General features: G+C 41.5%; 1 protein-coding gene across 8 annotated transcripts in view; it reads right to left on the minus strand.

The window, feature by feature from the left end:
- fhod3a (formin homology 2 domain containing 3a) overlaps positions 1 to 18,144 on the minus strand; it is a 70,664-nt gene that overhangs the window by 26,057 nt on the left and 26,463 nt on the right. For 7 of the 8 annotated variants that reach the window (XM_026155561.1, XM_026155560.1, XM_026155558.1 and 4 more), the window contains exons 4-7: positions 3,359 to 3,426; positions 2,470 to 2,575; positions 1,411 to 1,505; positions 105 to 216 (exon numbers count right to left, since the gene is read on the minus strand). In XM_026155561.1, the coding sequence (XP_026011346.1) occupies positions 105 to 216; positions 1,411 to 1,505; positions 2,470 to 2,575; positions 3,359 to 3,426 (381 nt within the window). Of the gene's footprint in view, positions 1 to 104; positions 217 to 1,410; positions 1,506 to 2,469; positions 2,576 to 3,358; positions 3,427 to 3,528; positions 3,712 to 18,144 lie in introns of those variants that run through there. The other variant, XM_026155563.1, reaches the window with a different exon arrangement.

The following is an 18,144-nucleotide window of genomic DNA, read 5'->3' on the forward strand; positions in this document are numbered from 1 at the left end:
GTCGATTAAATTCCATTACTTCAAAAATATTATCATGCAGACAAACTACAGTATCTTTCTACTTTAAGCCCTCAGCACATGGTGGCATGTTAAGCTTTTAGTACCTCTCTTCATGTCCACAGAGGTGATGGCTTGGATCAGCAGTGGCGCGTTGGATTCTGAGTACTCCACAAACACCAGCAACAGCTTCAAAGCTGTTTTCACCACCAAACGAAACTAGGGTGGAAATATAAAGAAACTTGCATAAAGTATGGACAACTGTGTTCCTATTGCTCTCTTCATCCACTCTAAACATTTAGAATTCAAATGTTTAGCATTAGTGGCAACCAAAACATACGAGCAGATGCTATTTCATTATTTGTGTGTGTTGTGCTTGTCATCATGCTGCAGGGACATAATCTATTTATACAGTTATACTGTGAGCCTCTGTTTTAGGGATGCTGGTCTGGGGAAACTTCATAATATAAATTACATTTTACAGGATTTGGTTTAAAATTTAGGCAACGTGACATTTTGGTTAATTTTATTGTAACGGACATCATCAGGCAACTAGGAATTATGGTTTTGGTTTGGGTTAGGAAGGAATTTCATGAACTCGTTAACAAAGATGGCTGCAGATGCTGCAGAACCGTAGTTGTTCTGCTTATACTGCTTATATGATCCAGACCATGGACTCTCACATACCCATCTATGATAAAAATACAGCACTACCAAAAAATCTCAAGGAAGTAAATGCTGATCAACATACTCACTTTAGTACTGCGGCGCAATTTATCCCACCTAAGATAGTCTGATAGTATGCCAATGTCTAGGGCAAGACATGGGGCAATGTCTTGTTGGCGAGCAACTCCCTTTACTCATGGTGGGACCATCATCCTACGGGCCTGTAGTCTGCAGGAAGAGCAACAGGGGTCTAGCACATTGTTTTGAGGAAATAATCGCAGGCCAAATTCCACTAGAACTGCCCTGGATGAAAGGGAGAGTGCAGGGTGGCTACGCCTACAGCCCTGTGGTTCATCTGCTGTGAACTAGAAGATCGCTTCAAGTCGAAGAAGGGGTTTTGAATGCTTTTACTCCAGCGTTCGACACGGAAAGCGCCTCCTCTGGAGATTTTATTGCTATATGTTCTCACGCTGGCGACAACAGTGAAACCTGGGGGGTGGTAGTGTAGGGAAAACAGTCCCAGCATGAGTGTCTTGGTGCCTAGTGCACGAGGACACCACAAAACCAACAGAAGCCGCCACCCACAGCTGGAAACACACAACACAATCATTAGGGTATGTGTTTGTGTGTGTTTCTTTGGATAAACGCTAAAAATAATGTTCTGCAAACAATGGCTGGTTAACCAACGTCAGGGTGGTGTGTGTGTGTGTCCTCTGAGTTTTTTAGGATGCACGCTTGACTTGATACCTTCGAGCCAACGAGAGTGTAGAGCCACTGGATTGTCTCAGGATGGCCAATGACGCCATTCATCCCGTCCACGTAGAGCATGATCTGCCCGAGAGCTGAGGAAGAAAGGAAAAGTCAGAAAAGTATACGGAAAGATGACTGAGAACTTGTTGTAAAATAAAATAAGATGAAATAAATAAAAAAAGAACCAAAATGAATTAAATAACAGCAATAAAATCAGTTACAGTGACAGCAATGATTCTGATTATGCTGAGAAAATCAATCAGTCATGACAACGATGGCACAACCATGACTAACAGCTCCATAGAAAACCTCTGAGTGACAAACATGACTTAATTCCATTACATTGCTCTTTTTGTATTGCCATCTTATAATAATATTCAGCAGAAATAATAATAGGGTTAAAAACTCTGTTTAAAGCACTCAAAATGCAGTTTTTCTGCATTTGTTTCTCATTTTTACAATTTTATTTTTCATGCATATCTTCTAAGTAACATGTCCAAATCAGTCGTGACATGCCGTCATGACCACATGTGCCTAGACTAGCTGATAAACACAAAGGAAAAGCCGATGCTGAATGCAGGCTATTTCAAGAGAAGTGGAACTCTGAAAAGCCCACATCTCGACAGGGTAAGGAAAGATCCTGTGTCTCCGTAATTATTGTCTTCACTTGGATGCTTCTGTCCACACGCCGGCAAAGATGTAGAGCCATAAAGACTGAGTGTTTGCTTTAAAAAGTCACTGAGCCACAGAGGCACACGACTACAGCACGGTAAATTTCTCAGAGGCCAGTCCTTTCACTGAGAACTACGGGCAAATTTTATTTTTATGTGCAGACAATTTCAGGCAATAGAATCATCAGATATCATTTGATCTTGTTTGTTAATTGTTATACAGGATTTCAAAACATGTTAAAATAAATGTCTGGCCCTTGATGTGAGTCCCATTTCACAGTGTTGCCCCAGAGAAAGATAGAATGACCCCCCTGATCTAAGCATGTAGTATATTATTGTTATTATTCTTAGCATATATCATTATGCAGCATGCAGGAGACCATACCTCTTAATATGTAGTTCTGGTAGTTTTGGTCAGCTTCTGCTCCCACCTTGATGAGACACGTCAGACCTTCAGCCATCACAAACTCATGGACCAGGTCTTTGTCATCCTGAAGGAAAATGAGCACAAATAGGGGAAGCACGGGATAACCAGAACCGAGCTCGTAATTTCGTGGATGCAGTTAATGCATTTTCTTGTGTTGCCACTTGATGTCAGTGATGTGGAGGTTTAAGATTTAAGTTGACACAACACAGATTTTCAAACCCTCCTCTGGGATCAGACCAGCTGGTATACACACTCACACTTGTCAGCAGACATGGTTTTTTACAGTTTTCTGCTTTTTATGTGTCATTTCTTAAAGAAACAAAAACACCTTCATGTGCACCGTTAAAGCTCCAGGTTCAGGCATCCTCTGAGGAGAAGGTGGTAGGAAATAAGCATGGAGCTTGCATGGAGGGTTTTTTATGTAGTGTTTAGTTGCAAAAAAAGGGCCACTTTTAATAGCTTGAATGCTGCACTTTTTTGAACAATCTGGAAGTTTGCACAGTGCCGCTCCGTTTGCTGAATCACTGTCTTTTTACGTACGGAGTGCTTCTGTTCTGTTTGTGCTGCAGAGCTCTTCTTTTTTTTTAAAGTGGCTAACTCTTCTCCACTTAAAATAAAAGATTCCCACACAAATTTCAATGCAAACACACACACACGCGCGCACATGCACACACAAAGACAGAGAGAGAAACGCCACGTTGATGGAGATCCTGTCATCACAGAAGCACACAGTGGCCACAATAACCGACTGTATTCTGCAACAATGTACTCACGGTAATTGCATTGAAAAATGTGTGTGTGTGTGTGTGTGTGTGTGTTTGTGTGTGTGTGTGAGAGAGTGTGTTACCTGAAAAATTTGCTTTAGAGAGAAGAGTGCTCTTCTCAAGTCACGTCCATTGGAGTTATATAGTCTTTCTGCAGAGGGACAGACAGAAAAAGACACATAGATGGTTATCTGAGGTTAAGTGAACAAACATGGGAACGTATGCATAACCATAACGAATAAAACGTCTCCACCTTAAAGCTCTCGCACTCGTTTTTGCTGCCTTTTATGTTTGCTTGTGCATCTTTCATCTCTCGCCAGTCCTCATACTTCTCATTCCGATGAGTCGATCAATAAAACTTGTTAGCAAAACGAGCCTCAGCTGTGCAAAAAAGCTGCGCAACAGCATCCGAGATGTGAGAGGAGAGGTGCGATTCGATGGAACCAATCACCCCACGCGGCTGTAATCACCTGAGGCAGGCACTTCATCAAACACTTTCACCGCGTCCTCGCTCGCGGAGCAACACGTGCATGATCTCTCTTTTCCCTTTTCCCCTCTCTCTGACTCTCTCTCTCTCTCTCTCTCTCTCACACACACACACACACACACACACACACACACACACACACACACACACACACACACACACTTGCAGTGGTGATTAGGGCTGTATTGGAATGTTAATGAGCTGCTGGCTTGGCTTCATCGCTGAGGTATTCAGGTCACGACACGGAAACCACTCAGAACTAAAAGCTCGTATATCATGATGCTGATATTATTGTTATTTCTATCCATGAACACAAAGACGTTATCGCTGTACTTCTACAACAGGCCTTAAAATGACTGGCAACAGTCTTTAATAACCATTGTTTAAGGTCATATGATTATATAACATATTAGTTATTATATAATAGTTGATTAGGAACAAGTTTTACAGCAATAATGGTTAGTTAAGATTACTAACTTTCATCTAGTTATTTCTTAAAAGTGAAATAACTAAACTTAAAAATAACACAAATTTGGGTAATTAAAACCTAAGATGAATGACAAAACATGACATGTTACATCTGTGTCATTATTTAACAAAAATTAAGCCAAAATGCAGAGACGGCGTGTGGAAAAACTAAGTGCACTCTTACTGTTTCCATAGGAATTAAGAAGGTAAATAGCAGCCAGGTGCTGCTAATCAAATGAACTTGATTAACTGATTATCAGCAAGTACCTCTGTAAAAGCAGTATTTTGGCAGTTTGCTGTTTTGGAGCATTCAGATGTGCGTCAACACAACGCCAAGTAAGGACAACATCAGCAATGATCTTACAGAAACAGTTGCTGCTGCCAATTAATCTGAGAAGAGTTACAAAGTAATTTCAAAACTGTTTGAAGTCTAATAAGAAAAAATATTGAAAAGTGGAAAAACATTCAAGACAGTTGCAGATCTCCCCCAGGAGTTAATGTGCCAGGAAAATGCAGTTCAACACCTACGTCTCAGACTCTACAGGCTTCACTTAACATGTTAACATTTTTAAATGTAAAAATTCTTGACAGTACAAATAGAAAAAGACTGAAAAAGTATGGCTTGTTTTTAAAAATTGGCAAGAGGAAGTCTCTTCTCTTTAAAAGAACATATGTACACATTTGTAAAGGTGTATCCGAACAAATCGCAAGACTTCTGGAGCAATGTCCTTTGAACAGATGTGAAAATGTTTGGTTATAATGCACAACACCACGTTTGGAGTAAACCGAAACGCAGCATATCATCACAAACATACCAGCTATCAAGTACTGTGGTGCAGGGGTGGTGAGCTTGTTTTTTGCAGCCATAGGACCTGGACACCTCGCAGTTATTGTGAATTCTAACCATCCGTCTAGCACTTAACGGTTGGCTGACATTGGTTAATGCAACAAGACAATGAACCCAAGAAGAGCAGCAAATCTACATCAGACTGGTTGAACAAGACAAGCTCCAGAAATGATTGTCGTACACAGAACAGCTTTATTACGAAACAAAAGCGCTCTCTGCCTGTGAGCAAAAACAAAACCAACAAACCCCCCAGCCTTTCCTATTGGTCGAAAAATGTATCATGTTGACCAATCAAAAAAATGATATGGCAACATGGCATTTAGATGTTTAGGAAGGGGGGAAGTTTTAGGAGTGACGGCGGTGTTTTGAGATGTGAGAGATTTGCAACGTTTAGCGCAAATCTTGTGTAGTTAGTGTGTAGTGTAGTCAATAGTTTTGTTGTGTGTGTCAGAACAACGAGGCGACTGCTGAATGTTATAGGAGTTACAGGAGTGATACATCTCCTGTTGTCAGGCCTGCAGGTATCAGGCTGTTGTTCTCCTTTATCTCATAGTGGACAGAAATTATTTTTTGGAGTGGCACAAATAATTTGTGTGGCATCAAACTTGATGCAGAACAGCTGATTGTTCTGTAAATAGTTTGAAATGTTTATTTAAAAAAAAAAACGCCTTGGCTGTATTTTTAGGTAAACAGCTGCAAAAAACTTTGTTGTTTGCATAACTCAGTTACTTTTTTTGAAGAAGTAACTATATAATTAATTGCCCAACAGTGGCCATTATATTCTGTTACAGGACTCTCTCCCAGACCACAGACTCATACTCATAATACAAGTCAGAGCTTTATTTAAAAAAAGAAAAGAAAAAGAAATAAAAATAAAATAAAGTTTTGTTTTCAAAATTGGAGTTCAAGTTCTTTTTACTTCCAATAGTGTTAACATACTACACAGGTCATGAACAAGATTCTTTTTTAAATTTTCAGTGTAAGCAGTTAATTAAAAGTAAATGTAAATGCTGTAATTTGATTATTTTAATAAACCATGTAACTTGGATGGATTCGATGCTGGCGTTGATCACAGTGCACACGTCTGCTGTCGCTCACAGTGGTACTCAGGGAGTATGTGTGTTCGCTCAGACACATGAAAAATTAGAGGGAACATTGGGTGGGACATCAAAAAAGCTGTCCATAAATGATGCCTGTAAACTTCAAAGAACTTTCTTTTTCATATAATTTGACATAGCAAAACAACAAAAACATTTGTTTTTACCAAATAAAGGGCCAAAGATGGGCAGTTAAATTCAAAACATGGCACACTTAGTCCTGACTTATACTAAACTCCAGAAATTAGAATGTTTTAGATAATGTTACCATTTTTTTTACAAAGTTCCAGATGTATCTGAAGTTGCAGTACCGTCTTTTTTATTACTTTTGCATTGACTGTATCATCACTGGATTACAGACCTGTAACAATGAATGAAGAAGAGATTAAACTAACATTTACTTTCTGTGAACAATCACACTGTCATTGACAGCCTCTCTTTGGAAGGTCATGCATGATGATGAAATAAGCACCACGGAGGCCAGATGTCAGTGGAAATCTGTTGTAGTCCCCTGTTGTAGACTGGACAAAGATAGATGTACCCACAGTGACTTCATCCGTTGATTAGTGAAATCTGGTTATGAAGCCTTGAGATGAGTATGTTTGTGCCCTGATAGGCATTTAAAAAGATGTTTTAAGAACTTTTATGTTAACCTCACTTTTCAGACTTGGATTCATCATTTACACTTCTATGGCTGCAGTTCATCACAGAAAAATGTTTGTTTGCACAGGTAAGCAGAGTACCCTCTGTAGTGGAATAACAGTACAGACATATTACAGTCTAATATTCCTTGTGATTCATTAGGGATTTTGGGGGGAGGGGGTTCTTCTCAGGGCATTATGTGCTGGGATTGAGTTTTCATGTGTGCTTTATACTGTCTGTATGCTAAAGGGTTGAGAAACAACAAATACTACTGATGAAAACAATAAAGTTAAATATTTGGCAAGACCATGCCATAAAGATGCTTTGCTAAATGTTACTCTTGATTTTCCACCTCTTATGACTACAGACTGCAAGAATAATTTTCCTAAGTGCTCTGTATTAATCCCAACATCTGTTTATCTGGGTGTCCATACTGTCCCTTTGTGTGCATAAACAGTTGTGCATTCCACTGTGTGTCAGCAGGGGGTTTGGAAACCCGTGCGTGTGTGTTTGTGTGTTGATGACAAATCCTCCAATTCCCTTCTTTGGGGGGAGGCTGGGTAAAAAGGTATAGATGTAAGAGCAGGGACAGACAGGGTGCACGCCCCCTGATGTGGGACCGCACGTGGGCCAGCCTGGCTCCGGAGCCTTCCAGTCTGCCCTGCTGTCTGGAGCTCAGTGGTAACCGTTGCTAAGCTAGGCAAGGCTAACCCAAGGCCAGGGTCAGAATCATTATCATTCCTCACGCAGGCGAAGAATTACAGGCCTGTGTCTCTTTTCTGTGAGATCAGCATTCATGAAATACTATATATCTGTGATAGTCTGCAGCAGAAATACTCAAGTCAAATCATCCAGCGATTAGTGCTAAGAGGCAGTCAACATACAACAATAAAAGCATGCGAGAGAACTGAGTACACATATACAAGTGAATGTTTTTATACATAAGAAATCACATGCATGGGTCTGCTGTAAGTTTAGCCAGTTTAGACTGATTTCCTGGTTCTCCCTTCTCTAGGTTTCCCTGGAAATCAAGTGGCCACTTGATGTAAAAATGTCTGACTCTTGAGTGTCACGGTTCATTCAGACAGTCACATGTAATTTTTGTCATCAGGCCACTAATGGGCCTGTTGGTGTAACCTTTACCAAATGTCTGCCATGCATCAGGAGCATGTCAGCAGCACTGATAGGACTGGACTTGTTTTGAACTATTCTGGTGTTTTGCAAAAATGAACGTTGGCTGTTCCAAATCAAGCAAGAGCATAGATACATGGACGGTGTCTGAGTGTGGGTCTGACACATTACTATATTAAAATATCAAACTTTCATTCAGTCATTTAGAAACAGGGAATACAGGTTTTACAATATGAGCTGACTTTATGTTAAATGACTTTCCTGATCCTAAAGTTAGCTAATGCATAAGGGTGAAGTACAGGAAACCAGAATGTCAGTGATGTAGTAGCTCTTCCAGCTCATGACTCAAATCCAATTCATAGTTTACATTAATGTGTGAAGTACAGAAAAAACTGGTTGGCTGCACTGGACAAACTAATGAGAATTAAACTCTAGAAGGCTCGAACAGTCATCCGGGACAAATCATTTCATTAAAATCTGATCTGCTGCCAGATCAAATTTTAGTAAGAATGCATAATTTAGCTAATACGTTTCACCTCCTTAAGAATGGCTTCTTAACAGCCACCCTTCTAATGAGACCATTTCTGATGAGGTGAACAGTAGATGGAAAAACTAAAGGTCTTTGCTGAATTTTTAGTGTTCATCTCTGTATTTTGTTTCTTTCAAGCCTTTCACAATTTCTTTGTTTTCCAGATGTAAGATGGCAAGCATACGGTGGCCCTGAGAGGCCAAACAGACTGCAACTTAAGAAGCAATAAGAAAAACGCTGCAAAAGCACACAAAATGCAACTGAAATAGGAAAAAAGAAAACAGAAATAGGAAAAAACAGATTTCCAAAAGCACTAGTGAAGTGTTTCTGGGGAGACAATAACTCGACGGACCAGTTGCAAGAACCAAAATACGCTAAGAATTGCGCTGGGAGACACTTAAAAGAAGTGGAGGATCTATCGATTTTGTGAGGAAAGAAAAGATGAGAGGTAAATGTGTTAGCCTAACTATTAGCCTAAAAATCCATCACCAGTATTATATGAATCATGAGATTAAAACACACTTACCTAACATGTTTTGATTCCTGCAACTGGTGCGTCGGGTTATTGTCTCCCCAGAAACACTTCCCTTGTGCTTTTGGAAATCTGTTTTTTCCTATTTCTTTTTCATTTTTCCTATTTCCATTGTGTTTTGTGTGCTTTTGCGGCGTTTTTCTTAAATTGCAGTCCGTTTGGCCTCTTAGGGCCACCGTATAAATATGAGGTGGCAAAGTGTTCCACATTTTTTGACCAGTGAGAATACACCGTCTGGGCATTCGCTTACAAGTATGAATGCATTTATACAATCAAAGTAACAAGTGTAAGAAAGGAAACACATGATTGGAGAAGCACTGGTTGAGTCTCAGCTGTGCACAGGTGAAACAACAGCCTCAGCCTACATACCTATTACATCACTCGTGCAGTCACAGCAATCACCTGATTTTAACTAAGTCTTGTCACCATAATTACTCCTTCTCTCCAGAGTAAATAGAGTTTGACATGCTAAATATAAATAGACCCATTTCTGAAAAAGGCCTCCAGCTGTCTTAACACCGCTGACAAGCTGAAAATAATTCAAACGTGAACCTCTCTTACATTTAACTACCTTAACCAGACAACATGGCTTCAGTGCCTGCATCGTTTTAATGGAAGAATTAACTAAATGCCATTTGTCCAAAAAGACACAGACCCAGGAAAACTTAGGAAGGTAAGAAAAATGATGATTTCCACGTCTCTTTTACTGGTCATTCTCTTTTTTTCCTGGCACTGGGTTTTATTACTGTCTCAAGAAAAGCTAAAAGACTCACTGGGATGTGCCATTGTGGCTTGTGCGTGTGCTTGTGAGTGACCGTGTGTGTGTGCCCACGTGTAAGCCTTTGCTTGTGTTTGCTGAGTGAAGAGAGGCAGATGAAGCAAAGACAGAAAGGCACATTTCATTTATAGGTCCGCTTGGAGTTTTACTGTTTTGTTTTGGAGGACTTGCAGTTCTCGTCCACGCTATTTCACCATGACCTCACATGCACTGCAGTATGTCAGACCATTTAGCGCCAGTTCTCCATCTTAAAATCTTAATTTTCTTGAAGTAAGTGGAAAGAAGGAATTATTTCTGCTCCTGAACTAGTCGCCCCCTGTTTACGACTCTCTGTCTCAACTTAAAAATCAGCCTTTGCCCTTTCACTGTTGTAAATCTTGCACTGATGGATGCTTGTGTTAAATACAGCAAAACATCAGGCTTTTTTTTCTCTATTGGATCTTTATGATGAGGCAGAGTGCTGTCATCCTTAATATGATCATCTCAGGCGTTGTTGTGTCCACACATACTATTGCATTTGTTCTGTAGATGCATTTACCAGAAGCGCTAGAGGGCGCTAGTGAGTATGTTGTTCTGGTTGTGATTTTAAAGAAGAAAAAAGAAAAATAAAGAAAGGAGTCAACTCCGGTAATCCTCTGTTCCTACCTGCGTGTGTGTGTAATGCTTGCTGAACTAACACCACACAACAAGTGGCGACGAGAGTAGTGGTGATTAAGTTATGGCTCTGCTCTCTTTGCAACCCCCGGCTGTGTTCCTGGATTGCCCGGGCGAACCGAAAATTCCATTTGCTACGTGGAAAAAGTTGTTCGATAACTACTTGCTGGCGATCGGGGGTAATGACTTTGCTACGGAGAGGAAGAGGGCCCTGCTCATTCACTGCTTGGGAACGGAGGGACAACGAATCTACAGCGCCTTACCACTTGCTACGGATGATTACGAGGGATCCGTAAAGGCTTTGGAAACGTACTTTCATCCTAAAGTCAATGTTGTCGCCGAGAGATACCGTTTCAGGCAACGAGCCCAAGCTGTCGGTGAGTCTACAGATCACTACGTTGCAGCACTGCGTGAGCTCGTGAAACAATGTAAGTTCGGGGCTATGGAGAATGAAATGTTGCGGGATCAACTTGTAGAGAAGACAAATAATGCTCGTATACGTGAAAGACTGCTAATGGAGGAGGATTTGACGCTCGATCGAGCTTTGGAAATTGCTAGGCGTACAGAGGCTGCAATAGCTGATGCAAAGGCCATTGCTGTCGGTGAAACAAAGCCTGTTGCCGCTGTTCAAGTACAAAAGAAGATGCGCAAGCCAAAATACAAAGCAGCTAAAAAAACGGATACAGCTCCGACGTGCTACCGTTGTGGTTCAGCTGATCACAAAGCCAATGATAAATCCTGCCCCGCAAAAGACTGCAAATGTAATACGTGTGGGAAAATCGGACATCTTTCGAGAGTGTGTAAATCTTCTCATAAGCTTGTTAATGAAGTGACTGTTCCTGAAATGTGTGTTTTAACTGTTGACAATTGTGTCAGTGGTGATCCGGCTAAATTGATGTGCACTGTTGCTGTCACTGTACCAAATACTGCACAGGCATGCACTGTTAAGCTACTAGTAGACACAGGGTCTGGTGTTTCCATACTGCCTGAACATGTTTACAGCACAAATTTTGGCTCAGTTAAGTTAAGTAATCCAGCTGTTCAGCTTATTACATATTCAAAAGAGAAACTGGGTGTATTAGGGTGTCTTAGAGCTGACATTACTTACAATGGCAAGAGTGCCTCCACAGATCTCTACATTGTGAGAACAGGAACACCCATACTGGGAATGGACTTGGTGACTGCCCTCCAGCTACACATAAAAGGGGGACAATTAGTTCTTGACAGTCCCAAGGTCTGTGCTGCACTCCAGCAAACCTCGGCTCTGCCCACTCAATGTAAACAGGAATGTGAGTCTCCAGTTGCATTCAGATGTGCAAAGGACTTTGTACATAAAGTGAAGGTGCGACCTGAAGTGAAGCCAATACAGCAGAAACTTCGACGCTTACCCCTGTCAGTCCGTGATGCTGTTTCCGCAGAACTCAAGAACCTTGAGGAACATGGCATCATAGAGAAAATTGATGCATCTGAATGGGTCTCCCCGATTGTAGTCACTAGAAGGAAGACTGGTGGCATACGCATGTGCGTTGATTTGAGAGAACCTAACAAAGCGGTCGTCGCTGACAGTCATCCCTTGCCACTGATAGAGGACATACTGTCTGAGCTGCGTGGGGCTGTCATGTTCTCCACCCTGGATCTTAAATCCGCCTACCATCAGCTGAAACTACATGAAGAGAGTAGAGGGCTCACTGCTTTCATTACACATGAAGGACTGTACCAGTACTGCAGAGTTCCCTATGGGTTGAGTTCAGCACCTGCAGCCTTCCAAAAGATGATGACACAAATCCTACGCGGCCAGAAAGGGGTGCAATGCTACCTTGATGATGTCATCATATACGGAACGTCAGAAGCTGAACATGAGGCCAACTTGCGTGCTGTGTTACACAGAATCAACAATGCAGGACTGAAACTCAATGTTGACAAATGTCAACTCCGTCAAACTACTCTGAGCTTTTTGGGTCAAAAGATCGGTCCAGAAGGTCTGCTGCCAGATGACTCTCATGTCACTGCCATCCTGCATGCTCCGCCCCCTACTGATCCTGCAACCCTGCACTCATTTCTTGGCTTGAGTGCATGGTACAGCAAGTTTGTGCCAAATTACGCGACTGTTGTTGAACCTATGAGAGCTCTTCTGCGAAAGGACTGTTCATTCCACTGGAACGAAGCAGCTCAAGCAGCGTTTGATCAAGTCAAGCGGTTAATCGTGCACAGCCCTGCCCTGGTGATGTTCGACCCCAGTAAGCCAACCATAGTCTCAACAGATGCCTCAGACTACGGTGTAGGTGCTGTTTTGACTCAACTTGACGGTAATGATGCAGAACATACTGTTGCATTTGCATCTCGCAGCTTGTCTGATGCAGAGAGGAAATACTCAATCGTTGAGAAGGAAGCTCTAGCTTGCGTCTGGGCTGCTGAAAAATGGCGCACATGGCTCTGGGGCAGAAAATTCCTCCTACGAACAGATCACCAAGCACTGACAACACTGCTGACTACTAAGGGCAATAACAGAGCTGGTCTACGCATAGCCAGATGGTCAGCTCGCCTGTTGGAGTTTGATTATGAAGTGGAATATAGAACTGGGTCACTGAACCATGTTGCTGATTGTCTTTCTAGGCTCCCACTTTCCGAGACAGACATGGCATGTGCAGAGGATGTGGAGTCAGTTGCAGCCATCCTCACTGATCTGAGTGCTGTGTCTGAGGATGACTTCCAGTCAGGGTGCAAAGACTGTCCAGTGTTCACAAAGCTCCGTGTGCAGATACAGAAAGGCTGGCCTGCTAGGAAGACGTCACTGGATCCTGACTTACAGTCGTACTTCCCAATCCGCCATGAACTCGCGGTCTTGAACGAGTGCATCATCAGAGGTACACATCGATTGCTAGTGCCTGAGTCGTTGCAGAAAAAACTCACTGATATAGCTCATGAAACTCACCAAGGCATCGTCCGTACCAAACAACGCCTGAGGGAAATGTACTGGTGGCCCAAAATGGATTGTCATATAGAGACACTGATAAAGAACTGTGCAACGTGCAGACAGAATGACAAGTCCGCTGTCACCCATGATGCTCCACTCCAACCCATTCCTTTACCAGCTGCTGCTTGGGAAAAGGTGTCTGTGGACATCATAGGCCCTTTTGAAATAGCCCCTTCTGACTGTAGATTTGCCATCACATTGGTAGACTACTTTAGCAAGTGGCCTGAAGTAGCTTTTGCTCCCCGAGCTGATGCGGCTACTATCATTCAATTCCTTTCTGTAGTTTTCTCTCGTGAAGGGAATCCAAAGACACTGATAAGTGACAATGGCTCTCAATTTCTCTCTGCTGAGTTCACTGACTTCCTGAAAAGCAGGGGAATCCAACACCTGAGATCCTCAGTGTATTACCCAAGAGCTATTGGGGAAGTTGAGAGATTCAATAGATGCGTTAAAGACTGCCTAGAGACTGCCTCGATTCAAGGACAACCCTGGAAATCGTTCCTGAGAACTTACCTGATGGACTACAGAGCAACCCCTCATTCAACAACTGGAGTTTCCCCTTCAGAACTGCTCCATGGACGACGAATGAGAACAAAGTTACAGGTAATGGATATGCCTGTTCCTCAGACAGAGAGGCATACCATGTGCGAAAGAGTTAAGAATAAGCAAATGAAAATGAAAGAATACACTGATGCTCGCAGACACGCCAAACCATCCAACTTTCAGCCTGGTGACAAGGTACGGGTTAGGAAGCCGTGGAAGGTAAAGAAAGGCGAGTTAAAGTTTTCCAAACCAAGGACTGTCATGACAAGGAAAGGACCAAACACTTATTTGCTGGATGATGGACGGACCTGGAACGCCTCACACTTATCGGCTCTGTCAGAGCTGAACGCAGGTACTGATTCTGACACAACAATGGACTGTCATAAACCAGGAACTGATCTAGCATCTAACTCTGAGTCTGATAGTAGGCTTAGGCCCACCAGGATGAGGAACCCACCTTGCTGGACCCAAGACTTTGTCATGGGAAAGTGAATGTTACTGAGTAATGTGAAATATGTTAAACGTGTATTAGGTGACATACATCAGAATGATGAAGTCAGGTTCACATAAGAAATCCTTGTTCAAAGGGGGAGATGTTGTGTCCACACATACTATTGCATTTGTTCTGTAGATGCATTTACCAGAAGCGCTAGAGGGCGCTAGTGAGTATGTTGTTCTGGTTGTGGTTTTAAAGAAGAAAAAAGAAGAATAAAGAAAGGAGTCAACTCCGGTAATCCTCTGTTCCTACCTGCGTGTGTGTGTAATGCTTGCTGAACTAACACCACACAACAGGCGTACAGAAGGTCTACCAGCTTTGAAACCTGTTTGCTAAGGGTTAGCTAATCCAAACACGGAGGGTGGCCTTAAAGGAAGACACCAATGTAAAATATTGAACTGAAAATGAACATTCATCCCCGTTAATTATGTTGCACAACGTATAAAAATCTTCCACCATGTGCAGAGTCTATAACTTAATAAGAACTAACTGTTACTGCTACTGTTGGAGCTCAGTTTACATTTTAAAATTTCTTAAATACCACAAATGAGAGCAAACAGAAGAAGATCTTAAGATAAGATATCTGCTGTGTGTTAAAGTCAGTCCTTGTTTTTCCCATCCAGTAACACAACACATTGTATTTTGAAGTGAGTATATAATAGCAGATAATGTAATGGAAGAGCCTTGACTGTCGCACGCGTCCGTGTTGTCAGCGGGGAAGAAGGGATTCCCCTGGTGCCCAGGCTGCCTGTTAAGTTGTTCAGGAGTGGTCAGATCGCTCCTTCTATTCCTGCCATAATAAGATTAGCGCTGTGACCCTTTAGCTTTGACTAATCCCTCAACATTTCCTGCGCCATCTACACATCTCCAAACAGAAAAACACACAGGCCAGCTCAGGCTACGCTAGACCTAATCCTCTGCAGTTACACTCAAACTGCATGGTTTTTGTGGCACTTGTTACACAAGGTCTGTGTTCTACTTGCGCTTAATTGGCATTAGCAAGGGAAAACAACAATCTGCTACTATCATAAGACAGAAAGACAATCACAAGAATCAAATAAGATACTGGATTTACTCTGTGCACTTCTTTTTTTAGCCACAGCAGATACTTCATTGTAGAAAAAGTGCTCTAAAATGAGCTTCCTCCTAACATAAACAGGAAACAGGCAAAGTCATTGACTAGTTAGCATAGTAGAGCATGTGGGAGCTAACTGATGCTCTTATGGGTTTGCTAGACAGAACCCAGATTAGACATGCTAACAATTTTATGCTAGCTAGTTTGCTCAACAACTAAAGTGGCAATATGTCAGCAGTGGCTTAGATCATCCTGTCCCCAGGTGGATCTATTATATTTATTCAGTGTTATATGTGTGTTATATATCCTGTTATAGAGCAGTAAATGCACATGAACATGGCCAAAGTTTTAAATAGTAAGTATGTAAGAGTTTATTTAAATATCACAAAGTGGTTCACAACAAAAAATGTTAAAAAAGAAAAAGAACTTAACTAAAAGCAAGTTTAAAAAGATAAGCTTTTAGCTACTTTTAAAAGAAACCACCCATCTCAGGCTTAGACCACAGTCTGGGGCCCAGTGTGGTAAAACCTCTGTCTCCTGCAGTTCTTAGCCTTGTATGATTCATAGCCAGCAGGCCATGATCACAAGACCTCAGGGACCTGCTGAGGATGTATGGATGTAAAAGTTCACTGATGTATGGCAGTGCTTGCCCATGCAGAGCCCTAAAAGTCAAAAAGCAGAATCCTAAAAAGGACTCTGAAGTTGATGGGGAGGCAGAAGACTTTGTTAGTAGCTTTCTGCAACAACTTGCAGATTTTCCAATGATGCTTTGTTGAGACAAATGATGGAGGAATTACAACAATTTAGATGAATATTTAAAAAAAAAAAAAGGCATGAACAATAATTTTTAATTCAGAGTGTGATACAACAGAGATCATCTTGGCAATATTTCTTATATGAAAAAATCAAGTGCCAACTAGAGATATCTTGAGGTCAGCACATGTGGAAATAATCCCTACAAGCCAAAAGCTCAGGCTTCAGACTGCTCTGAACACTTAGTGTCAGACAGGTTTTTTTCTACTTTTGTATCTTTCTGATGCCATAGAACCTGTATATTCCTTATATGGTCATTCCATATGGTTTATGTGAGATCAATAATTTTTCCAAACTGTAAATATTGAAAAGCTCCCAGTAGCTCCCGAGGCTAAAAATATATGACCATTAAACAATTCTGCAAATTGATGAGTAGACTAAAAACCTGCTGCTCCTTTTACAGCCATAAGGTGCTGGCTCTAAGCTCAGCGTCAAACTTGTCAAACTTGAAATTTCCAGTAACTAAATATTTAGCCCTCACTCGGGGGGGGGATCTTACTGTACCAACCCTAGCTCCGCCCACCATAAATCCCGTTGGCACCACAGATTGACATAGTGCTGACGGTAAACCCCTATGATACATATGCTACCTCTGCGATCCTTCTGCTTCCCTTTTCTGATCCTTTTCAAGTCACTCTGTAGCTTAAATACTGAACATAATTAAGCTCAGCTATAGCCATTCATTGGAAAAGGAAAAAAAAAAGAGGAAGAGTGTCTACAAAGGAAATACATGCAGGCTAAGGGGAAACCCCATTACAATCCCCGATACACCAAATAAACAAATGTAACCTCTCTACCAACAAAGAGTACACATAAACCATTTCTTCTACTGTATGTGCTTTGAGCGGGGGGGTCAGTGTGACACGTCATTATTAGGCATGGGATATTTACAGATAACTATGCACTGAGGTCAACCAAGGGTAATATTTTTCTGCAGGGTATAACTGTCTACTGGCCAGCCAAGAGAAGGGTCACAGCTGGTAGCCCTACATTTAATCTCAGTTATAACCGCTGACTCGTGTTTCTGGTGGATTTCATTGCACCCCTTAAAAAAAAAAAAAAAAGCCCCCATGCGGCTGTCTGGGCCGATCAGTCAGCTGGCTTTAAACTAGGTCTGATCAGTGTGATCTAAAATAAAGAAGTGCGAGGAGGATGAAGTGTAATGGCACGCTGGAGAGCTTGATTTAATCCCAGGAAGTCTTTCCCTCTCTGTGCCGGTGTCACGCTAAATATAGGAGAGCAGGGTATCAAGCATACTGTAACAGCCCCGGACACTAGGTTCAAGCTTTGTTCAGGTCAGGAGGTGCACTCTGTGTGCGTGCTGCCCTGTAACACTTTACATTCAGTCAAATTAAACAACAATCAACTAGATGAGATGTTGTTTTTGTTTTCACTTCACTTTAAATCAAGTAAAATTCTATAATATTAATAGAATAGAATAGCCTTTATTGTCATTGTACAGAGACAAACGAAATTGGAGTGCCACTCCCTTGGTGCAAGTTTCAATAATAAATATAAATGTAAAATATAAAAAGTACAAAAAAACAATCGTAAGTACTCAAACAATAGTATGTACAATAGGGCTGCCACAAACGATTATTTTGATAGTCGACTAGTCACCGATTATTTTTACGATTAGTCGACTAATCAGATCATCATCCATTGGACGTAAAACTACAGCTTATTGCACCAGCAGCATCTGCTCTTATATAACTATCATTAGCTTACAGCTTTAAGTGTTTAAGGTCTGTGCTAACTAAAAATAAAGACAAGATGATAGTTTATTAAATTTTAATGAAATTT

Source organism: Astatotilapia calliptera, chromosome 22 (assembly GCF_900246225.1).
Source record: "Astatotilapia calliptera chromosome 22, fAstCal1.2, whole genome shotgun sequence".
NCBI classification, from domain to species: domain Eukaryota; kingdom Metazoa; phylum Chordata; class Actinopteri; order Cichliformes; family Cichlidae; genus Astatotilapia; species Astatotilapia calliptera.